We start from the raw sequence: 26362 nt of genomic DNA, 5'->3' as shown, positions 1-26362 counted from the left end.
GAACAGAAAACAAAAAGAGACTCTACAGGCTGCAACTTTGTAAACCCAAAGTAATAATTTTTCCATAGTTTTAATAATTAATATTTATGAAGCTTAGCTCAATAACTTTTCATTACTTTAGAAAAGACACTTGAATTACAGTTATAAAATTCTATTGCATAAAGACAGGGTCCCTGATCTCAAGGAGCTTTCATTTTGAGATAATGATGAATTTGATAGCAAAAAAATGCCTTGTAATGTATTTTGGTGAACAGTTTTTCTTCATGCTGGGTTGTATTTTTCAGTTAATGGGGTATTTTATTACACTTCTTATTTAGCATTTATTTGGAGGCCTAAGGAGATGGAAAGAATGGCTTGGAAAAAACTTAAAATTAAATAAAGGCAGGGCACTAGGGGAGGACAAGAAAAAACAAACAAACAAACACTTTTTTTCTGCCTAGATTGTAGAGGCCAGTGGATGTTATTGTCATGCATTCCCCTTTTATCGTATAGTGCCCAGCATAGTCTTTGTAAATGATGAAAGAATAAATATACAAATGAGAAAAAAGATCTAAATAAGCTTCAGTCTTTCTCTTTTTTATAAAATTTATAATTTGTAAATTTGCCTATATATTAATAGCACTCAGTAGACCTTCACAGTGGTGACTATCATAATTTTATATAATGAGAAAAAAATCCTGTTTTACTATAACTTATCAGTTGCCTCCAGAATTAATTCCATTTTTTCATTTGAATATAAAATTGAAAGCAACTCATTCAAGTTAGCATGTGAAAGGCGAAAAAAGTCTCAGGATAATGCCTAAAACTTTATAAGAAAATATATAAAAGATTCCACTCTACATTTCACACATTTCATTCTCTCCTTCCTCTTTCCCATTGCTCCCCCTTCCTCAATTACACTCCTATTTCAGAAACACTGCTTTTCCACTCAACTTCAGCTTGCCCTTTGTGGCACAAATATTTATGGAGTCTATTAGGGTACCTAAATGAATGTTTTTTGATGAGCTGCAATGCAAAAACACTGTAGAACCATGGATCTGAGAGCTTAAAGTATCCACATAGTCCATTTAAATGAGGTGGTGCTATATACAAAAACAAGTATGATTTTGTTGCTTCTATCCTACAAATAAGAAAGTCGAGGGCTTCCCTGGTGGCGCAGTGGTTAAGAATCCACCTGCCAATGCAGGGGACACGGGTTCGAGCCTTGGTCCGGGAAGATCCCACATGCCGCGGTGCAACTAAGCCCGTGCACCACAACTACTGAGCCTGCGTGTGCTCTAGAGTCCGCGAGCCACAACTACTGAAGCCCGCGCGCCTAGAGCCCGTGCTCCACGACAAGAGAAGCCACCACAATGAGAAGCCTGTGCACTGCAACTAGAGAAAGCCCTTGCACAGCAACGAAGACCCAATGCAGCCAAAAATAAATAAATAAATAATTTTAAAAAATAATAAACTATTAAAAAAAAAGTCGAGGACTAGAGAGGTCAGTATCTAAGGTCACACAATAATTTAGCAAAAAAGCTGGACCAAGAGCTCAGCTCTTACATTCTGATCCAATATTCTCTCAGCCAAAATTCACTGTGGTCCCAGCGTGGGGTGTTTCTTTGGGTAATAACTGTAACAGCTTTAGGCAGTCACACTCATTCAACAAGTCACTAGAAAGAATGCATCTCTCGATTCATATAGTATACTACATTCATTCAACTTTCACTCAACAAATATGCCAAATACCTACCATATACTGAACCTTGAGGACAAAATAGACCTCATCCCTGATTTTATGGAGCTTATGGTCTAGTAGGTGAGACAAGATAGACATTAAATAATCAATTATACAATGGAATGTATAAATATGGTGAGAAGCCCTGGCTACAGTATCGAGAGTATATCAGAGAAAAGAACAGAAATATTCTACTCAATATTCTGTAATAACCTATATGGGAAAAGAATCTGAAAAAAATGGATATATGTATATGTATAACTGAATCACTTTGCTGTACACCTGCTACTAAGACAACATTGTAAATCAACTATACTCCAATATAAAATAAAAATTTAAAAAAAAAAGAGAAAAGAACAGATGAAGGGAGACTAGTTAACAACTATTGCAGTGATATCAACAAGAGATAACGTATCCTGTGCTAGGGTGGTGGAGAGTGGACTGAAAGAAATGGGTAGAATAAGTGCTGTTTGGGGCACAAAATCATTAGCACTTAAAGATGGCCAGGATATGGAATGAAGGAACGGGAGATGAAAAGAAAACTCTTAGTTCTGATTTGTGAAACCATCTCATTAGTAACTTTCAACTATCACAAGGTGCTTTGTACACTGATGTTCATAAAGCTGACGGAGAAAAAACAAGAAACCTGTCAAAACATGTAGGAGTATTCCATATAAATCAAAGTGCGTATAAAAAAAATCTGATCCACAGATAGAAAAAGTACCATTCATTGAGTTGTTGCTTAAATTTTTTATGCCACACATTTAGAGAAATTGTTTATTTTCTTATCTTTGTTTAAATCAAGCAGCCAAGTCCTTAAAAAGCTAACACTATTTATTCTAAAATCTAGCTTTAGATTTAATGTAGATTAGGGAGCTAGGTATATTGAGATAGTTTTAAATTAATACACTTAATAAGATAGCTTTACCTATGCCTTGAGTTAAATCAACCAAGCTTACTATCTATAGTGAATCCGAGATTGCATATGTTTTTTACAGTAGAATGAATTTATATTTTAGCTGAAAAGATTAACTTTATTGCTTTCTGTAAAGCTCCTCATATCTTCAGCTAGCTTATCTATTCCATTAGGCATTGATTTTGCCTCACTGAACTGAGCCCTGAGCTGAGCATCTTTGCCAATAGAAAATTGGACTTCAACAGAAGAGATAATAGCCATAAGCACAAAACTTATACATATGGAAGAGCAATAAATGTTCAAACTGGGGCAAATAATAAAGCTTCCCAACTTGGAAAGTTGTTGAATTCCTACGACACTATATCTTTCATTATACATTTCCTCTCCCTAATATTAGTGATTGCACAAACTTTAGAACAACAATAATAAAGCTTTTAAAATTAAATTATTTACATACAATTAAACCACTCTGAATTTTATGACAATAGAGTCTGTGCAGATGGTTTGAATTAATTAAATTAAGGTTACATCTACCAATTTACTCCCATCTTCACCAATAAGAGTTGTGTGACTTTTTTTCTCAATAACTATAGATGACATATGTCTATTACAAAACTGGGCTCCTACAGAAGGTATCAATATTGTCTTGGTCCTCTTCAGTGATTCTGGGTTGGTCACTGTCCATTCAAATATCCTTGTATATACAATTACTACTGGGGACAACATGCCACTGGCTTCAATTTCCCCAACAGGGTGCATTTATGGATTCTCTGTCAGATAACGAGGGTCTTTAGCATATCATCTTGACAATTTCTAAGAAGCTTTAACATAAAAATTTCTCTTGGTCATTTTATAAAGTTTAACCTTTAAAATCCAATCAAAATCCCCAGTTTAACATGTACAGAAAAAGACCCTTTTCTCACTCCCTGTATTTGAGAAGATCATATACTATAAGGAGGCTTTTAGGGGGATAGTGTTAAAGTGTTGAGTGAAATACTTTTCCTACAAAAACAGGTCAACTGTAGTGCATCTCAATTTCCCAATTCATTTTCCTGTCCAATTTAAATGCTTTGATGCCATCTATCACAAAATAGAAGGCAAATATGTTCCCTCCATCTATTTCTTATCTTGGTGAGGAAATACCTCCTGCTTCTCCAACAAAAGTCACTTTATAACTCCACTGTTGTAGATTTTTTCCAAGTCATCTGAAGATGCAATAGGATAATTTTGCATCAGGTTACTACTTGCCTCATGGAACAAGAGATTTTCTTCAAATGACATGATGATTTGAGGCTATTTTTGTTCCTTCTGTAATTTTTTTGTGTCGTATATCTTTACTAACCCTTAATTACCATAATCTCTAGGGCAGCATTAGTTCAGCTCAAACGAGTGAGACATCTTTATATCAATTTTATCAATTAACAAATATAGTAGAAGTCAATTAAAATTAGACATAGAAATATTCACAGCCAGATATCATAATGAAGTAGAAAGAAAAAATAAATAAGTCTTCATATTTTGGGCTTCGTTTAACTTAATGATTCTAGCAAAGCTGAGGCCAAAACAACTTTTTGTCTGTCTTGAAAAGTCCTTTGAATAAAATCATTTATTGTCAAATTATATCAATAATTATTCCCTTTCTATTAGATTTTCTTTTTAGTTTCAATAAAATATCTTTGAGGTACTTAATATTCCCTTGTGATTCTAAGAAGAAACAGGTTCTTTTAAGTATCAATATTTTCCAGAAGATAAGCAAGTAAACCTCGCATTTAGTTAAGGAGAATACCAGGACACTGGGATATTTATAAAAAGAGAATTGATTTTAAATACACATGATAATTACTCTATTTTAGGGGGTAGCTCAAAAGAGCTAAAATAATAAACTTGCAAATTGGTACTAAATTTATTTTATTCAACTTACTCTTTTCAATTATTTATGTATAAATATAAAAATAATATGACATTTGGATATTTCCAAAAGGCTCAAAATATTTCCTTCTCTTGGATGTGCAAAACTATGATAAAGGCAAGAGTATGAGATTTTTCGAATTACAGGCTTAAACTTGGTAGAACTATTTTTGTTTTATGCTTAAAAAGGGTTTCTTGTAGCTCATATTTTAATAACATTTTTCTATGAAAAAGCATCTTTCTGTGACTATATTATTATAGAATGTTATAGTTGTTCTTAAAATGGCATACTGAGTCCTTCGTCCCTTCTTTGGTTGATTTTTGCTTAACTCTTTGGACCTTCTTGAACAGAATCACAATGAGAAAGCAAAGAAGTCTGTTGCTAAAGGAAGAAGCAATATTAAATTTTTGTTTCAACACTGAGTAGGAGTCTTCGACAGCCTCACGTTTTGGCAAGACATTTCTTCTAAACCTGCTGAAAATACATTTTCTTTGGCATGAGAGAGGGATACCAGAAATCAGTGGCAGGAAATATAAGAGATAAGAAAAAGAGTGGAAGAAAATAAAATTGAGGTTAAAAAGAAAAGCTTTTTTTGTATATTGAAAGGGCATTACAAGTTTGCTAATGTATAAAGGAAATTATTGCTTTCCCTCTTCTTTCACTAACGGATGGGTGTTTTATCTCTTCATTGACAATAAAAGTCAAACTATGGGTATATCAATATCACAAGGGAAATATTAAATGATATTTGTATTATCTCCTTCCAGGCTAATTGCTTTGTCCAAACACATAGTGTAAAAGCAAGGTTCAGGTTAAGGTAGAACTCAAAGCCCTCTGGTTGGAAAAAAATGTGAAATTTTGCTCTGAAGCTGAAGTTAAGAGTTAGTAGGTAGAATTTGACTAAGAACCCTATTCAGTACAATTAATCTGAAATAGATTTTCCAATAGAACCATATAGAACTGTCTATTAATTATCAACATGAATATTTGCCCTTTGCAATGTTTAGGCAATAGCAGCCAGAGGAGAAACTTGGGGAACCATGCTCTGATTTGGAAAGAACATGGGAAAATGGTAGAAGATGTCATAGGAAATCCCTGGGGAGAAGGAAGGAGATAAAAGTGGAATTGCTAAAAGATGGTCAAAGGAACTCACAGTCAGGATCTAAAATAGATCACTCAAATTCATATCAGAAATGTAACTTTAATCTCTTAAGTTAAAATCCACAAGGCAATAGAGATACATTTAGAAAAGATCTGTTAGGTAGTCAACTAAAAGATTCTCTTATATGGTTAAATCAATTTTTATCTAGTAATAACCACAAGGAATGGACATGCCATATGATTTCCATCATATTTCATAAGCTACCTTTCTCAGATAAGATCCATACTCTCAGCAATAAATCATAACCTGTAATGCTTTAAAACCTCCATCTCCCTTTTGTTTTAAGAACCATTAGCCTATAATATGAGGATGGCAACATAATAAGTAACGGGATTTTACTTTGGCAGCAAATACGTGTGTTCATGTGATTCTTACCTGCCCCCCTTTAGGCTGGTATTTGATGTTGTCTGTTGATCCAATTTTGGATTTGACATTCTTCAGGTCTGGCAGTGGTTGGTTGATAAGCCGAAGTTGCTTGGGAGTAGCAGGAGATTTTGGAGGCGTACGTATAATGGCAACTTTCTTCTCACTGGGCACCAAGATGGCAGACTTGGGGGTTCCTGGTGTGTGAGGGGTCCTGGGGTAGCTAGGGGTTCCAGGAGTGCCTGGTGTGCGTGAAGAATAGCTTGGTGGGGTGCCAGGAGTGATGGCGGTTGATCCGGGGGTAGTGGGTGTTGAAGTGCCACTTTTTCCTGCTCTGCGAATTGGCTCTGACCCTATATTAACAAACAAAACAGAACCCAAACCACAGTGTCAGAAAGTTCTCCTGCAGACACCCCTCTTCCCATCCATTGTTAGAACTCATAATTCATTAAATTTCTAAAGGGTTTAGAATATTTATGAATTACAACAATGCTCGAAAAGGTGAGAACCTCCTATTTTTAGGCCCATAAACTGGTGACATTCTTTTGATTCTATCAATGTGAAGATAATACTTGGGTTTTCCTGATTTATTCTTAATTCTCATTATGAATGTGTCAAAAGTATTTTCTTCTTGTGTGATCATTTAGGCATATGGATCTGCCTTTAGTTGGAAAAAGAGTCTGCACTTAACGTTCTTTGTGGGTTCATATTTACTGAAGAGTCCTTGAATGACACGCAGACCACTCGTTCTTTTGTGTAGTAAGTTTATTCCGAGATCCAGGTGGATACACAACATAAAATTGTATATTTAGATCACATGCTTTTGGCCTGCATAGAAAATTATTTAACTCTAAATAAAAAAAAAATCTAGTTCTCTCCTTAGAAAAGTGGGATGTTATAAAAATTTATTCACAGTGAATCTTGTACCTGATTGTGTTTGCAAATATTTCCTTTATAAGGAAATATATCTTAGCTCTTATTAGAAAAAACAAAACAAAACAATTCCTTTCCTTAGAAAAGTAGGGTGTTGTAGCAATATGTTCACAGTGAATCTTGTACCAGATTGTGTTTTCTCCCATACTTTCATTACTAGTTTGCAGTTTGGAGTCAAATCAGTAATCCTTCACTGTCTATTAATAATAAAGATATTGTGAGGTGTATTTCTTTGCCTCAACTTGATGTTAACCTCATTTTATCATTTAACTCATTTCCCCTCATTTTCCTATGCTATGTTTCTCACATTATTTTTTTAATGTGGGGTTAAATGCCATTTCAAATGCTTTTTTGAAAGAATAATGATATAAATGAGTATACACCTTAACAGATTTCAAAGCACTTTTGTGAATACCGAACACTTGATAACCAAACATACACACATGCAGTAGAGGCAGCTCTTATTATGTTTAATTTAACAGTAAGGACATTGAGGTTCATTTACCCAGATGATACTAAATGCTAAGCCAGATATGATATTTAGCTTCTTAATATTTGTTGAACTTTCTCTTAACTCTAAAAATCTTTTGTCTAAAATAATACATTGATTCCAATAATAGAACACTGATTTACATTGCTTACATTTATTATACAAATTCTTTCACTTTTTAAAATATTTTATAGAAGGGCATGATTTTTATTTTTTACTACTGAGTATGTAACTTTGTAAAATCAATGAATCTTCTGGAAATTTTGTAGAGGATAAAGATATAACTCATTAATTTTAAAATCAATGAAGTAAAAGGGATCGTAGAGTCATCTGATGTAATTCATCATCAGTGCAGAAAGTTCCTCCTGCGAAAGGAGACAATTAATCTTTGCTTAAATATTTACAAGGAGTGAGCTCAAGAGCGCTTCTGAGATAATTGCAGTCTGCAGACAAAGTAAATCTACCCATTGGTCTAGACTCTGTCTCCTGGATAACCAGAATAATTTTACTTCCTCTCTCAGTGAACAGTTTTCACGTATCAAGGCAAAGTTGCCCTGTGTCCTTTTGGTCTTTTAGTAGAAGGGCAAGACATGGGTAGACTATTCAACTGGCAATATGAAATGGGATCTGAGAAGAGTGAAGTGATAAATTAGTGATTTTTATTGCTTTCCATAAATATGACATTTCAAGACCAGGATAATACAACCACATTCAACTTGTCTTTTTGTAGATTCCTGGCTATAACATTTGTTTATGGCAAGGTTTTGATGTTGGTTTGAGTCAGTCACTATGTCCTGAAAAATCTCTTCAGAAACTTATTTCTTCCTCAAATGTATTCTCCATCACGTCATCACTTTTAAATAGCTCAGGTCTTTTGGGGAGAGGGATCATCTCTGTATTATTTGCCGCTCTACCTAACACTGGTGTCTTTTATGGGGCCTGAACACAGCAGGAGCTCAACATATATTTTTTTTAATGGTATGAATTTGATTCAGGATATATCCAAGCGTGCTGAGGTATTTTTCACTTCATGGAGGCTGAGTTAAAGCAATAATCTGGATGTGCATAACAATATTTACTAAAAGAAACATTTGTGTAAACGTAAGAGTTATTTCTATACCCCTAGAAAATGGCTTTAAGTTTTGAAAAAGTAAAGGAGGAAGGTTCTGTGTTATATCTGGAGAATGAGAAAAAAACACAAGTATTGAGAAGCTCTTAATGTTGCTGTTCAATAGATACGATCAATTTTTATTGTAATAAATTATGTTCTAGTCATCAAAAATGACAAATTTGAGTGTTTCTTATTAGTTCTGAAATAGAAAAGATTAAATCTAAATTACTAAAACGATTTAAAAAATATTTATGAGTTACTCTATGACACTATGTTCTTATTTATCTTGTCATCTCTTCAATGACAATGTCTTTCCCTCCTCTTGGGCTGAATGAACTTCCTGCATAGCACTTTCTTTCAAATCTTTTCAATAGCTGTACAAAATGCTAGAATATTCCTGTGTGCAGTTAAGGAGATGACAGGCAAATGGGAGGAGGCAAACTGCTTGTTCTGCTAATTGCTATGCCTTTTAGCTATTGCTATGTAGAGCTAAAATAGGCCCTATGTCCTAGATTATCAGAGTATCCGTTATGTTCATTACCAAATAATACAATGCTGTATGCTTATGAGCATAAGTAAAGGTAAAAAGTCAAAATAGAATTGGCTCAGAACATAAAAAGCAATTTGTATACAGATACATTTTAAAAGGCAGAGTACAGTGGCTCAGAGATGTGGATTTATGTAAGAAAATGTCATTTTGCTTCCATAGCAACACATACAAGCATAATTCAAGGTGTGCCTTTGGGAAGTACTCTGTGCCTTTGTGTTGGGTCAACATCCCTGGGGTAATTGCTGATGCCCAATTCCAACTCCAGGTATTTGGAGTTAAATTCTCTTCTCTGGAGATTACTCTTAAACGTCTTCTTTGCTAGTTCATTTGCATACTTTGCATGTGTTAAGGTGAAAAAGAGTTTTAGTGATTTCAAAGTGTGCCTAGCATGTATTTCAAAGGATGTTAATCCTTCATGAATCCAAACGGTGTGGGACACAACGGCTTTAATTATAATAAACACTTTCACTGTAGGCAAAAAAACACTGTTTAAGTGTCATACAAAATAGTCACATTTGAAGTGGGGCAATTATTATTAAATACTTAGAAAATAAGTGGTGAAATCAACTATAATGTGTTAGTAGTAGCAATTTCCAACACCTTTGTAATGGATTTTAAATGACAGAGATGCTATTCTCCAAATGTTTCCACCATTTTGTAATAGTTTTTAAATGACAGGGATACTATTCTCCAAGTGATTCTACAGAACAGTTCCCTAATATTATTTCTTCTAAATAAATACAGAGAAGACATTTAGAGGACAGGTTGTGAACTTATCAGTGGGCTGAAAACCAAATTCAACCATTTACTAGCTGTGTAGTATTGAACAAGTTACTGTCTTTAAAAGGTCAGTTTTCTCATCAGTAGATTTAATGAGGTTATTAATACCTAACCATCAGCATTGTTAATTAAACTGACTGAAAAATGTGTCTTAAGATTTTAGCACATATATGTGATTAATAAATGGTAGTATTTTTGTGGTAATAGAAACATGTTTATGAAAATAATTTAAATTACTAGATAGTCTTGGTAGCAACACAGCACATAAGTGGGTAATGATTGGAACTTTTTATATTCTTTACATAAACTGTGATAATTGCTGACCATTACATTATGAAATCAAAAGAAATTGAAGCTATTGAACAGAACATGCTATGTTTACAGCCTCATTGGAATGCAAATTCTTACCAAATTGAGCAGGATCCTTAATTTTGATTGTTGATTTTCTAGTTAGATTTTAGGACTTGGAATTCTAATAAAGGTTAAGCTTTTATATTTAAAAAGTCCCTGGACTTCCCTGGTGGTCCAGTGGTTAAGACTCCGAGCTTCCACTGCAGAGGGCGCGGGTTCCATCCCTGGTCGGGGAAGTTCGGTACGCCGTGCGGTGTGGCCAAAAAAAAAAAAAATCTCTGACTACTGGTTTTCTCTACTAATTAGTTCTTTCGAATTTTCTTTTTTACTTTAAACTTGAAGAGAGAAAATATATTCTGAAAATGACTTTATTTCAATCCTATTTAATGGATAATGAGGTAGTATGTACTCATTTCCTCCATCAGTTGTTTTGACTCAAATAATTGTTTTGGACCCATTGATAGTCTGGATCTCTGAGTCTCAGGACAAATATAATCTGATTTTAATGTATATTTTATTTGCAAATGTAAAATATAAGTACATTATAAGCTACTCCACTTAAGGGATTTTTAAAAAATGAATGAAAACGAAGCCAAAGCAAAATAAACCTACTAGTGGTCCGCCGTGCAGAAGAGGAGATAGAACTGTTGAGAGAGAAGGAGTTCTCATCTCTGTCTCCTGATACGCCTCGGCGAGGAGGGAGAATGGAGGACGGTCTCGGCAGAGAAGAGCGCTTTTCTGGGCTCTTGGTTACTCCATCCTGATTGGGGAAAATAAAACGACGTTGGGTTCCTGTGAATCTTCGTTTTAATTATACAAAGTAATTACATTGCTCTGGCTAATTTTCCTCCTGTGCTGATAGATGAATTTCTTTTAATCCACACTACTGACTTTTATATACTTATAAGCATTTCTACTTCAAAACTTAGAAAGAATTCAGATTTGCCTAGAGGTTTTATAAAAATATATTATTTTGGAGTTAGTGCTAAAAATCGATTGTGAAATTCAAATTCTAAATGATAACATGGATAAAAATAATGTGCTCAAGTAGTCTCCAGGTAATTAATAATTTTAACTGAGAAGTCTTCATCAGCATGATAATGTATTAATCAGAAAGGACCGGCAGAAGGGCACTGCATGCGCAGTATTTAGCAATGATCACCACCATATACTGTGCACTTACGTGACAGGAGTGCTAAGCACTTTACATCCATTTATGATTTAATTTTTACAAAAAATGTTATATGCATTTTAGAGCTGAGGAAACAGCTTTCATCAGTTTATGTAAGTTTTTCAAAAATCACTGAGTTGAGAGGTAGCAGAGTTAGTATTAAATCTTGATGTGTCTGATACTGAGCCCAAACTGTCTATTATATTATATATAATATAATTTGGTACAATGTTATATATAATATGCCATATGTAACATCATATATATATTTTGTATTTGAAATTTTATTAAATATCAAATAAATAATAAATAAATTATGCATTGCGTATCTTACAAAAAGACATCTATTTTTTAATGATTAGACTAGTTATAACTATTGAAACACTTAATTTGTACTTGTTTTTAATAAGGTCTATTGTTTATATGTCAAACACTTCAGAACTGAAAGTCTTTGCTTTCATACATTTACTGAATTGTGTCCTTCTCCCAAATTATGTTCCTTTCTGCACCTTTGATTGGCTTGCTGCCTTACCTTGTTCCCTGAGTCTGAGTATGGTAAACGGTCTGTGGAGCCCGCTGAGGTGGGCTGTATGAATAAACTGTCAGAAAATGTAGCCCTTTTAGTCGTACTAGGGCAGGCTGAGCTGCATCGTGGGGACTTTGTGCTACCCTGTAAGGCAGGAATCTTTGACAAGGTAGAATTCTAGCCATGAAAGAAAACAAACAAAAGCACAAAATAAACCAAACTATGAAGTAAAAGGAAAATTAAAAAAAAACATGTAAACATATAAGAAATTAAACGTCTGCTTTTAATAAGAACACATGATAAATGGTTACAATCAATGATAGAGATGTATATTATGTGAGAACAAGAGATTTTCATTGAACACATCTTTTTAACTGGAACTAACTTAAGAATACATATATAATGAGAATATAGATTAAAATATTATTTATAAATTCTATGTATAAGGTCTCTGATTAAGCCATAAACCTTATAATGATACCATATTTGGAAAATATCTTGAGAGTCTGTTGGAATTGTTCCTTTAATAAACACAGCCCTTAAATGGTATATATAATCAACATTTTGATCACATTTCAAGAACTTTAGAACAAAGTATATTTAAGGCCTAATAATGGAAAATAGTTCTTTTTTAAGTTGAGAAAATTCATTTTCAGATTATCTACACTGATTTCATCAGAAAATTGCAGATTTTATATATAATGAGTTCATTTTATGAGTCAAATGCATACCAGGGACCAAGTTATACCATAGAATTAATAACATTTTTATGCAGAGACCACAGTTTGTATGATGTGTTATAAATTCTAAAAATGAAAGTCAACACTGACTAGATTGCCCATAAAAATCACAAGACTTATGTCACAGGTGCTGATAATCCCTGGGAAGATTGTCGGCAAGAGCAAGTGTAAGTGGGTTGGACATATATATACAGCTTTTGGAGAAAGTTATGCTGGCATGCCACATGTCTCAGGGGAGACTGTTAAAAATACAGACAAGTATGACAAAGCCGAGGAGATTTTTATCTTTAAATAATTAATATGATTTAGCCGATACAAAAATAGCAGTTGAAACTAAGATTTTTATCTCAAGTTGTAACCTCCGTAGACACTTCAAAGAAGCATAAGTATTCACATATTGCACGAATCACTTCTTGTTTTACAGACCCAGCACCCTGAGTGGGAAGTATAACTGGGTCAGCACAAGTCATTCTTTTTTGACTGATGCTACCCACAAATTAGTGAATTTCAAAAGTGTGGAATAGGAAAGAAAAATGGAGTAATTGGATTGCCTCAAATTATGAAAGACATCTACTAATCTCCTGCTAAAAACAAAAACAAAATAAAATGAACAAACAAACAAACTCAAATGAAATGAAAGATTACAGGTTAGGTTCACAATAAAGATCAATTGAAAAATCGGAGAGAACTGTTCTGATGGATGTACTGAGTTAATCCTGAGGTTTTAGGGAACATAGGAAGAGGATGAGGTTACAAGGAAAAAGGAGGATTTTAAATGAGAAAATTAGAAAGAATGGTGGCCTAATCTCTCTTCTTCAGAAGGATGAGATGGGCATTTACAAGGAAAAAAAGTTAGTTTTTGTGTCAGATGTATATGGTCTCTGTCCAAGTGTAAGCATTGAATGCTAATTCTTGTTGAGTTACTTGAAGACCAACGGACTTGAAAATTTCTGAAACATTTTGCAAACAATGTAATCTTAAAAATTATTTTCCTACCAAGAGAAAGCTCAGACTTACTCTCTGTATCTGCTCAGAGAGAAAGCTCAGACTTACATTCTGTATCTGCTCCTAAAGACTTCCACTTTTAAAATAATAATAATAATAATAATAACTATTGCTGTTTATTGAATAAATACTATGTTCTAAGCACTATAGAATGTACTATTTCATAAAATTACTGTACTTAGTGTTTACAACTCACTTATGATATAGGAATTTTTACTCCTCCCCTTATTTTTGGAAAATTAAGACACAGGAAGAAAAAGACCATATAGTTAATAAACGTTCAAAACTTGGATCTGGCCTGTTTCATGGCCCTGCTCTTAACCAACACAACCCACTAGTTCCCCATCAGAAACAGAAGGTAAAGAGATACAAATCTTGAAATAGCAGTGTGGTCAAAATAAGGACTAAAATTACCAAAGCAATAAATGGATTCTATTGCTTGCCATAAGTTCAGGAATATGTCTGAAAACATTTATATAATAATCAAATATACATATATTTTTTAATCAACATAAAGTCCCTTGGCTTCAATATGATATAAAAGGTTTGGCTGTCATTGAAAATGAATTCCTATTTTTCACAATAAATAAAGAGAAGTCTAAAATTTTATTAGTTTTTAGAAAGCTAAACAAAGAATTGTGATTTACATATCATACATGATGGCTAAGACCCAGAACACTGTGATACATTACTAATTATCATCACTCAAATTATTTGTTGTAATTTTAGGATTCCATGAGAAGTCTTTTAACTTTTTTCTTTCAATGAGAAAGAAGTAAAATACTTTGTGTTGGTTTTGGTCTTTTTAAAGTTTAAAAAACATGATTAATAATATAAAAATAAAATTTGCAAAATAAGAAATATAAAAGATTTATAAACATAGAAGAAGCTAAACATCATTATTAATACAACCAAATTAAAACAACAAAATATTTCATCTCCATAGCTTGGTAAATATAGAAAAAGTATAGAGATATCTAGTAATAACGAATATAAGCATGTTCATATACAGCTGGAGGACATATAAGCTGTAGAACCTTTCTGGAGGACAATTTGACAATATGCAGCAAAAAGTTTAAATGCGGACTTTCTTTTTGAAACAATGATTTTGCTACTAGAAAATTATCCTAAGGAAATGCATATGGATACATTCATAGATGTAGCCAAAAAGATTTCTACAGTAATACTGCTAAAATAACAGAAAACTAGTTTGAATGTTAAGTAATGGGAAATTGATTAAGTACATCACTGTAAAAATATAAAATGCAATATTATGTAGTCATTAAAATGATGTACAAGCATGTTTAATGACATGGAAATTTGTTTATTGTTTAATTAAAAAACCGATATGTGGTGTTTCCATCTTTGTTATTAAACCTATAAATGTGTAAAAAAAATTAAGATTTTATGTCAAAATGGTAACTGCAGTTATCTTTAGATAAGGAGATAATATATTTTTACTTATTTTTCTCATCTACATTAATTTTCTCATATTCTGATTTTGCAAAACAACAATGAAAATGTGTTGTAAAATACAGTTTAGTGTTGATTATAATGGTTTATCTTGATTCTATGAAAAGTAAATAAATTGGGCTCCCCCTCTTTTGCCAGATCATTATGGTGTTTCACGTGTTTTTGTCTTACTAACAAAGAGGCAGCCTAAATCCCAGCTCTGCCCTCACCAGCTACCATCACATTCCAGAAGACATTCGGACATGCTTGAATGCCATCGAGAATCAATCTGGGTGAGTGAATGATCTAAAATGTTTTAAAAGAGTAAACATCTAAAGTCTAAATTTTATCTAAAATTACTAAAACATTGCCACTAATACCAAAGGGAATGTTGAATGAAGAACAAGGAAAAAGTTATTTTACTCACAGACACTTTGTCCTTTGCCTGTTTAAATACACTGGGAGCCTGAGCTGATTCAGCACCTGCTGCTGTTGAAAGAGGAGACAAAAACAACCCCACACTTAGTGGCTAAAGACCACATAAATGCATTTTTAATGCCTTTTGGATATTCAGTTGTGTCAACAGACTAATGCAAAGTGAATTTTGTTTATATTGAGACTCAAATTCACTAACTGAAGAAACCCGAATAATAAGAACATTATAGCATGTGGCTCCCACTATAGAGTGTGCTAATTACTATAACCCAGTGTTTACCAAAGCACAGGTAAGCACACCAAGTAATTTTCTGTTACCAATGTACCCTTAAATTACTATTGATCCTTCAGAATGGAAATCATAGGACAGTAATCCGAATGCTGCAGAATTTAAGGAAAAGGGGAGTGACTGGTTTCTAGGGTGGGCATCACATAAGAATATTCACGGAGATTCCCAAACCTTCTTTATGTAGCCACTGTTATATCTACAGATATTTCTGCATTTTATATTTTAAACTGTCATGGTCTGCCAACCCCTTTCCCTCTGCACCCCTTCATTTCACAATATGAATGACACACTTGTTTGACGTGAAACGGACCACATGAGAAGGGAAGGGAAGAAAAATGGCTTGTCAAGAAGAGAAAACACGAGAGGAATTTTAAGTTCAGTAAAATAGACCATGTTCTACACATGCACTTCCTGTATGAAATTATTACCACATCTGTTACTGTTGTTTCTCTTGCTGCTGTTTTATACTTCTGGTTTCAATTTTAAACTCCATCATCTCTAGCATAATTTCTGCTGCTGACTTACCTGACTTGACTTAAATATCTTTCATGATTGAACACAACCCTTTGTGTTTGGGGAAACTGTCCCTATTTAACAATTGGGCTAAGAAAATAAAAGGCATAAACTTGTGTGTTTACTTCCACCTTAATTTTCTTTCCAGGAGAGAAATCCTCTGGAAAAAAAATACTTATCCTTATAAGCGCTCCAAATGAGTTTCAAAAAGGTTTCTTATGCCATGTGCAGTTCTAACACAAAAAATAGTAATGGTCTACAATATGTTCTATGCTATTTAGGACTGGCTAGTAAGATTATTCGCAGACTCTGAAACTAATTTTTTTTTTAAAAGAAGCAGTGCAAATTATGCCTCTTTACTATTTCTACAATATAGCTCATTTTTCTGCGACATATATACTTTGTTTTAAGTCAATGAAACTCATGTCTGGTATATGCTTTCTGTTTGAGTATCTTAATATTTGAATAAAAAAGAAAGATCCTAATTAGTCCAAAGATCTTAAATTTCCTTTAATGAATGAAATAAAAAGGCAAGTTATTCTCAGTGTGGCATATTGAATACTACTGACATGCAGGTACTTCACCAAACCATTTGACATTTCCTCTGAAACTGTACAATCCTAATATATTTTTCATCTTTTTAGGTGGCATATAGGACTTTTATGCCCCAACCAAGAGATTCTGCCTGTGCAAGCATTTTTCTAACTAGAAGAAAAATTCCAAGTTTAATGAAAATGTACTAAGTAAGATGCACTATAAGATTTAGAGATGTCATGTTAATTCCTAACTCTTAACTTAGAGGAACCCCTCATTCTAAACTTTCATCGTCAAGGTGTGTGTATAATTGTCTTCTACTTTCAAATCCTGCCTTACGTACTAGCTCTTGAAGGATGCTCATGAGATATTTCCTATATGAAGAACACAAATTAAAAATACTTGAAATTTTTAGTGGCTATCATGAAACCATCAACCTTGATTTTTTTTCTTACAAGGGTTAATGCTGCTCCTAACCCTTTAAACCCATCCAAAGATTCATATAAAGGCACTTTTAATGTATAATGGATTGGGAAATATTCCTTTCTGACTTAAGAACTCTGATGCCTTCTTTTGTAGACTGCAAGTGTGCCATTTAATCAATGCTAAAATAAAACATATTCTAAATGAAGAGTATGCTAATATAATTATACATTTAAAATAAATACTTTGCACTGAAATTTAGGAATAGAATTTACATTATAGATATTATGTATGGTCTTTTATGATGATTTGTAACATGTTTCACTCCTTCATTCTACTACTTTTTAAACAGTAAAAAACACGTATATCTGAAGAAGACAGAACAATAAGAAGGTAGGAAAATAGAAATAAACCTAAATTCTAAGATATTGGGAGGGAAGGGGTTTATTAAATTTTAAATTTATTAAATTTTTGAATGCTACATTATGTAGGGGAATTTAGCAGTTTGGATCCAACACATTTAAGAAAACCCCAAGGACAAAATGTCAGCTAAGAGATGTAGTATCATCAGAAAGCCTGGCTAATTTTGGATATGAAAAATAAAATCTGATGGGATTACCAGACAATTTCCTTTTCCTTTTTTTCCTTTCATCCAAAAGCAAAGTAATTTTTCAACCACAATTTTACCCCAGATTTGCTTTTCATTTTCCATCTCAAAATCACTATGCATTCTTGGTGGTTCTCAGTAAATTCATCAACATCAGTAACAGATTTGGCAATAACAATATAGAAAATAGGACAAATACACATAGGTTTTTAAGCATGAGGGAGATAAATAAGCAAAATAATGAGAATGCATACCACGGTTATATTCATCGCCATCGTCTAACCAAACACACAGAATGAAAATAGGAATCCCCAGAACGTGACACTAGAGCACAATGCCAAGATACAATCACTGTTAAGTCTGAGCATGACAAAGAAACAGATGGTCATGACCTCTTCTGCAGGGAGGGAAAAAAAAAGAATAATGATACAAGACACTTAATAGCGAAATTGTTCATGATTGCTGAGATTCTTGGAAGAAAAGCAAAACGAAGCTGCTACGGTAATGACATAAAAAAAAATACATGTCTATGTTTGCCAGCCACATTGCAGAATTGAACAGTCACCTGTCGTTTTCCGCTTAACACAGGAGAGATGAGTTGGTCTAGTATATTTGATAGCAGGTTTTAAAATGAATTTCCTGGAGGGAGAGTGGGCCTGAACTTCTGTTTTTTTAGCAAGTTCAGCCTTCTTATAAACTGCTATGAATAAGAAAACACAAAAAGCATACCATCAGGAAAAAATAAACACTTGGAGCAAAACCGAATGAAATTTCATCAATAATTAGTTACCATGGTTAGGCAGTTTCTTCTACAAAAGAGTAATAATGAATTACTTCAAAAACATTTTTAAAGAAGTGATTGTTAAATGAACCTTTTTTCCTTCTCACTTCATCTCTGGAGACTGTGCTAGGTTCCTTTTTAGCTATTTTTCTTTCAGGAGTGGAAATTCTGCCTCTCCCGGTTTTAAAAGGCTTTTCTTTTCTATGTTTCTCAAGAGATGGTCTCCGAGCTTCCTTTTCAGCTTTCTCCTCTTTAGGAATAGTTTCTAACTGTTCTGTCATGATGCTCCTATCATCATCTGCGGATCAAAGCAAACCATGACAACAACAACAACGAAAACATTAGTAACAAATGTACAAAATCCTTCATCTATTTAAAAAAATGCAAAATCAAGAGATAAAGGGTCATTTTAAAATGTTTAAAATGAAAAAAAAATTCCACTAGGTTACTGGATTTTATTTGGGAGTAGAAAATTTAAAAAAATAATGCACACCTTGAGTGTCCACCCAGAGGCTGTCAGCATCCATGATGGAGTCATCAATGGTGGTCTCGTCTTTGTAATCGTCATAGGTTTCTGTCTTATATTCTGAGAGTCCAACCTCTTCTCGCTCAGGGGAAGCCGGAGCTTCTGGGGAGCCATCCTTGGGTTCAGCCTGGGCTTCAGCTGCCTCTTCTACTTCAAGCTCTTCTTCAGCACGGGGGGATGGTCTCCTTTCTACCTCAGGCTGCTCTAAGGCTGCAAAGCGCACACTGTGGGAACCCGACTCCCCTTCATCAGTTGTGGTTTGCACGACAGTGATGAAATCATCCTCGATGGTTACAACGGACTCAATCACTCCCTTGTGTTCACCAGGGCAGGTCTCCACAAATTCCTCCCTGACACCTGGGACACCCAGGTCAGTAATCTGAAGGGTGTCTGAGCGGAAGAGCAGCTTATCATATTCTCCCTGGGCTTCTATCTCTTCTTCCTCATTCTCAGCCTCTGCTGGTTCAGCTCCAGTGGCTTCAGGCAATGGTTCTGTAACATCAGAGGGTGTGATAGATATATCTGGGGTCTCCTTATTTTCTTCTTTTGGCAGCTGAATAAATTCCATCTGGACATCAGCTCTCTCATCTGCGGCTAAATCAGCCTCTGAAACAGCAGGTGCACAGGGTATTTCCACAGACAATTTGATGGCAATCTCGTCTTGAATTAGAGAAGATTCTGGGGAAATTTCCTTCTTGCCCTCATCAGCTTTCAAGGACTCCATGGTGAGGCTTTCATGCTCACCGCTGGACTCATAGGACTCCTCTTTGTCTACAGCCTCCTGGTGCACCAGGTCAGGCTTGGCCACCTTCTCCTTGACTTCTGTTTCACTAACTTTTGTGCCTTCTTTCACGTGGCCAGACTCAACACCCATAAATGCATCTGCCTCCTGAGGTGCTGTGGATGAGGGGGCGAGGTCTTGGGTAGCCTTGAGTTTAAGCTCTGTTGCCTTTCCAGCATCTATGTGTAGCCCTGAGGCCATCTGTCCAAAGTCACTGATTTTAACATCTAACTGACCCTGGTCAGCTTTCTTTGTGGCAAAATCCAGTTCTGGTTCAGCTTTTTGGGATGGTTCTACTTCAGCTACCTCTGGCACAGAACTAAGACCTTTCTCTGCTTTCTCAGCCATGAGAGGTGATGCATCTTTTGAGACTGTCAGTTCTTTGGCTGAAGCTTGCTCATGGGTTACTCCTAATCCAAAAGTTTCAACTTTATCACCAGCCTCTTCTGTTTCCTTGGCATGTTCTTTTGAATCGGCATGTTCTTCACTTTTTTCTAGTAAAGTATCCAGCTTATCATTCGCTTTCTTCTCGTGATCAAACTCCCTACTCAGTCCTGATTTGTCACCAGAGATAGGCGGGGATGCTTCTTTCTCAGCACTGAGTTCATCTTTGACTCTTCCAGCAGCTGCCAGTTTGACTTCAATCAATGAAAGATCCGTGACCAAATCTCTTCGTGCTTTATCATCAGTGCCTTCATAGAAGGAACCACTCTCCCCAGATAAATTCTCACTGTCTTGAACAGGTGATGGGAGTGGGACTGTGTATTTATTGAACACACAGTAGCCCAGGTCTTCGAGCTGACTGTCAGTTTTAACAATGACGTGGTTTTCATCAGTGACAGGGGGGAAGCCAGTACTACTCTCCTCCACCACAGTCTCTGATGGGACTGATTTTCTCCTGGCAACCTCAGCATCTGCACTCACGGAAGCTAATCTTGACCTTGTGCCTGCCAGGTCTAGCATCTCAGGCAGGTCAGGTGCCATGACAGTACCATTTTTGTAATAATCTTTGGCTAGGAAAGGTGACTCACACGATGTCTCGACTTGGGTGTTTTCCTCTCCAGTAGCTTTTTCCCCCTTTACCTGTTCTTCTTCTTCTTTGCTTTCTGTTGGGAAGCAAGGGGCTTTGTCCGCTGCAGGTGTTGTGGCTGGAAGGTAATCATCTCCTTCGTCCATACTTCCACTAGTGTTGGTTAGAATATCAGAAGCAAGGGGAGAAAGATCATGCCCCCGACCAAAGTTAAATCCAAGGGCTATGGAATCCAGGCAGGACATGGGCAAATTGATTGACATGCTTCTTTGCTCTATTGCAGACCTACCACCAAGTCCTAAACTCCTGCTTAGTGTCAAGTCATCCTTATTCTTACTGTGGAGATCCCTTTTCTCCCCATACACTTTTGGATCAATAGTGAACATTCTTTCTTGAGGAGAGCTGGGCTCTTCAGGTAAGTCAGATGGATAACTCTGTGTGAGAGTGCTATACCCTGCTTCTCGTGCTGGAGCACTGGGCTGGGAGTCTTCCTCTGCCAGAAGTGCCTTGTCGCCGTTTTTATACATGGAAGATACGGTATCAAAAGACTCTTGGGCACTTTCTCTTGTGTCACTCAGTTCATAGTAATCACTGCCTGGCTGGATACTTTCTGTCACTTCTTCTTTCAAGGCAGATGTTTCAAAGTACTTGGACATTCCTGACTTATCTTCATAAAATGGCATGTCAAGCTCAGCTGACGTGACAGCTCCAACTCCTTCAACCTTATTATCTTTGTCAGCAACTTTTTCTTCAAAAAGCTCCTGGGTGGCACTCTTTTCACTTAGTGCAGCTGGTTCAGTCATGACTTTTTCCGGTGTCTTAGAGGTCACGGCTGAATCGGTAACTGCTTGCTCCAAACTTACAGGGAATGCGTCCTGTTTTAATATATCTGTGGGAAGCTCCTGGCCTTTTGGTTCTTCTTTGGAGTAAGTGTGCTCTGTGGAGGGCTGAATTACACCTGTTTCTTCATCTGTCAATTTTGGGGCTTCGCTCTCTTTTGACACAGCTTCTTCGTCAGAAATGGTTGTTTGTTCTTCAAGCTTTAGGTGAGGTTCCTTTTCAGTAAGCACAGATTCCTGTTCACTAAAGGTGGGAGTCTCTTTTATCTGCACACTCTCTTGCTTTAGGGCCCCTTTCTCTTCTCCTAAACCTTTCTCCAGAACATAATCTTCCACAATCGAAATGTGAGCATCTTTGGGTGATGTAACTGCCTCTGAGGCTGGTGCTTCTGCCATTTTGTCAGGTTGATCCTTATGGGGCTCGTCAACTTTAGAACTATCTTTGGCAGTCGCTGGGCTACCAGTTTCTTCCAAAGATTTTTTGTCATCTGGCTGTAATAGGGCGGGGGCAAAGGGTGATGCTGCTGCAACAATGTCATTCTTTGTGACATCTAAAGGAAGAGTGAAGCTTCCACCCTGAAAGGGACTTGGCATGGGAGAATCAAATTGTTTCCCTTCCCATTTTGGGATGTCCTCAAGTACGTCTTTTTCCTTCATGGGTGTTAGGGGGCCAGGAGATACCGGAGCAACCAAACCCCACTCATCCTTTTTTGCTTCCATTGGCATTTGGATGAACCAGTCCTTTTGCTCTTTTGCAGCTGAGGGCTCTGCGGGAAGGCCAATATCAGGTACCACTAGGCTCGGTTCTGTCTTCTGTTTTGTGTCTTCTAGGCTGGCACCCAGAGTATGCCCAAACAGAGTGGGAGGTACTTTTTCTTCTTCTTCTGTGTCTTGCATGTCCTTTTTATCAGGGGAAGTTTTAGTTGTCTCAGGCTGAGAAACTAAGGCAGCATGTTTAAGGTCTTCACCAGGCTTACTTTCTTTCTCTGACTCCTTTTCCTTCTTGTCTAATGGCTCGGCTGGAGAGGGAGTCAATTCCTGTTGATCGTGAAGCTCCATCTTCGAGGCTGTAAGCAAACCTGAAGTAATTGGGTTGATTTTTAAACAAATAATAGGCAAGTGCTTTCAGGCAGTAAGCTTAAAATTATATTTTGAAATGGCAAATGAATGGCAGGGTATAAAGAAAAACTATGAAACATGCAAGCATGCTACTCATTTAAAAACCAATATGAAAATGTCAGGACTGAGATATATTTGTACGATTGCTAAAATGAACTCCCATTGTGAATTAATGTGTACAGAAATTGTAATAAGAGTATATCTTGAATACTCTTTTTTCCTTTGTTTGGTCTCTCTAAACAGTATGTGATGTGTACTGTAGTAGAAAAAAAATTTCATGCGCCTTCTACAGATAAAATTACAAATTAAAGAATATTGAATAAGTAACTAACATTAAGGTACAAAAGAATCTATATAGTAATCTAAATATGGAAAAGAATTGATTTCTACTGACCTTTTTCTTTTGTTTTCTAATTTGTAAGTGAATTGGCAGGCCATGGGCAGAAGGCCAATTAAGTTATAGTTATATGTGTTAAATAAATTCAGTTAACTGGATTGACAAGTTCTAGGATCAATTTTGGGGGCACTGAAAGGTTACTAGAATAAATTTTTAGAAGTCATCTGAGATTAAATTTTGGTAATACAAATAAATGATTACTACTGACTTTATATGATATGACCTAAATATTGACAAGTCAATTTCTACCACATATCAAAATTCTTAAGTCCTAATCATTACTTACTCTGTATGGTAGATGTAAGAAAATCTGAATTATACTGATAATACTGGGAAGTCATGTGACTAACAAAATTTTAAAGAGTCAACTATTAAAATTCTTTCTCTCCTTGGTCATGACCTCATTCCCTGGAATGTGACCAACTGGTGAAGCACTGACCAGTATTGGCTTTAGAGATGCTTCACAGAGATCAAATGACTCTTTTTAATTTTTATTTGTTCACCAATCCAAAAGGCTTCAGAGTCTCAATTGTATTTTAAGGTCAAAGTTATTTCACTGTGGTCAATAGGGCTAAATGTAATTATCTGGAAAATAAAACTCAGTCATGTCCTGAAGAGCAAGCGTAAGGATCATTATTACCTTATATACTTGTGTGTCTTGTTGTCACAATAGAAAAGAAATACTTTACGAACTTTCTAATAAAGGTTAGATGAATGAAAACTCAAGAGATATGGTGATTATCAAAGGGGTTGGCTGCCATGGAAAGGAAATGATATGAGAAGCATCAGCAGGCGCTTTTAAGGAAACCAAACCAGTATTCACTGAAGCGTAAAAAAATAAAGCACACTGCGGTTGCAAACAAAAACAATTCTACCGTTTAAGCCTGTATGTGCCAAAATCCATCTCTACAGTTTGAAAGAAAAGCACATGAATTGCTGTCCCCCAAAATAAAAATAAAAATATACATGTATTAGCAATGTGACTGGCAAACATTTGAGATGAAGGGGGGGGGGGCGGAAAAAAGCTCACATAGTGTCATCAGCCTGGCTGCAAAGCGTATTGTATCATGGCAAAGTAAAACCAGGAATCAGCTGCAGCAGTGGAAAATCAAGCTGCCACACAGCACCTGCACAAGCCACACTCTCTGCTCATTAAGTCTCAAACAGTGGTTTTGGGATCATGAGAAGACCCAGCGATGGAATAGCATTGGAAAGGCATCAGGTTGGTAAGCTGCTGGAGAGATTTATCTTTTGCAACAAGACACATGCAAATCCTAAGAAAGACACACCTTCCCCGGCAGAGGAAGGGGTTTTTACTTCTGGAGACACCTCCGCGACCTCTTTTATACTTTTCTCCTGTGGGGTCCCTGCTGGGGCGCTCTCTTCAGGAGCTATTTGGGCCTCCGCACTAGACTCCACTTGGACCTCACTGAGGCCCTTGGGCTGGTCTGAGGCCTTGGCAGCCTCACACTCTTTCCCAGGAAGAGTGGCAGGTTTCTCTTCCTCAGCCATTGGACTCGCTAGCGTTTCTTCTTCTTAGGGAGGAAAAAGATGTTGACATCATGACCACAGAAACATACATGAAACAACAGAAATATTATTCAAGGAACACTTTCAGCTCGCTTATATTGACCTCACAAGAACCTCTTTTACCATTTGGATGAGCAAATTAATATCCTAATGCAATGGACATTATGTATTGCTTGGAAAATTATTATGCATAATCTGCAAATCATGATGCCTTTTACAGTCTCATGAAAAGGCTCTTTATTTTAAAACTTGAGAGCTGAAAGGGTTTTATTGCTCTATTACCCTCAGTGGAAACGGCAGTAAGTTGCACACAATGTGGAAAGCTGGCTGGAAATAAGAGATGGTACTGCCAGATAACAGATGGTTGTGAAAAGATAGAAGCATTGATGTGCTGAAACAAACCTTTAAACTTGTTAGACATGTGCTGTTTTCTCCAATGCAGGAAGCCCCTACATACGAATTTCTGATTACTTAATTTAAAACATGCAAACTTCGCTAAAGAAATCTTTGGGAATAAAAAGCCTGGTCTCAAAATAATATCCAATCAACTACCTTATTATCAGCTTTATCATGAAATCCATCAAAACTCTTTAAAATATAATTTATTTAGTATTTTTAAGGCCAAAGACGACCAAAGTTAATTTTACCTTCATTGCATTATATGATTGGAGAATGTAAAAATTTTCAAGAAGTAAGTAAAATATTTTGAAAAACAAGGTCCAGGTAAGAGTTAATTTCACTACTTTTAGAAAAGTCTACCTCTGGGACACGACTGTTATCAGATTGTTCAAACCACTGAAATATCAGTAATATAGTTCTTGTACAGTTCTCTTTGACACTGAAGAAAGAAAATGTGCATATTATAAAGCCTCATTTCTGCAATTCAAAACAAAACCACCAAGGAAAGATAATTGAGTGGCAACAAAACTGCCAAAATATCCTCCCCAAAGATGTATATCACACAGAAAAATGTTAACAATTAAAACGTAAAAAACAAATTTATGAAGGCCATGAATTATCGTGTTCATTTGTTTCTCATTTACACTTCAAATGTCAGTAAAATAAATCCCATTTTATTGCTTAAGAAATTAGAGGGAGGGACTTCCCTTGTGGCGCAGTGGTTACGAATCCGCCTGCCAATGCAGGGGACACGGGTTCGAGCCCTGGTCCGGGAAGACCCCACATGCCGCAGAGCAACTAAGCCCATGCGCCATAACTACTGAGCCTGCTCTCTAGAACCCGCGAGCTACAACTACCAAGCCAAGGGGCTCTCTAGAGCCCGTGGGCCACAACTACTGAGCCCGTTTGCCACAACTACTGAAGGCTGCACGCCTAGAGCCCGTGCTTCACAACAAGAGAAGCCACCACAATGAGAAGCC

General features: G+C 35.9%; 1 protein-coding gene across 6 annotated transcripts in view; it reads right to left on the bottom strand.

Moving 5' to 3' along the window:
• Window positions 1-26362, bottom strand: part of MAP2 (microtubule associated protein 2) — a 277893-nt gene that overhangs the window by 11594 nt on the left and 239937 nt on the right. For 2 of the 6 annotated variants that reach the window (XM_061186974.1, XM_061186990.1), the window contains exons 7-9: window positions 15607-15668; window positions 10898-11045; window positions 6083-6423 (exon numbers count right to left, since the gene is read on the bottom strand). In XM_061186974.1, coding sequence (XP_061042957.1) covers window positions 6083-6423; window positions 10898-11045; window positions 15607-15668 — 551 coding nt within the window. Of the gene's footprint in view, window positions 1-6082; window positions 6424-10897; window positions 11046-11988; window positions 12160-15606; window positions 15669-18545; window positions 18681-18852; window positions 19060-19254; window positions 23017-24742; window positions 24989-26362 lie in introns of all 6 variants that reach the window. The other 4 variants (XM_061186981.1, XM_061186996.1, XM_061186957.1 and 1 more) reach the window with 3 other exon arrangements.

The sequence above is a fragment of the Eubalaena glacialis genome, chromosome 1 (assembly GCF_028564815.1).
Source record: "Eubalaena glacialis isolate mEubGla1 chromosome 1, mEubGla1.1.hap2.+ XY, whole genome shotgun sequence".
Classification (NCBI taxonomy): Eukaryota; Metazoa; Chordata; class Mammalia; order Artiodactyla; family Balaenidae; genus Eubalaena; species Eubalaena glacialis.
This window is presented reverse-complemented; position numbering and strand designations above follow the sequence as displayed.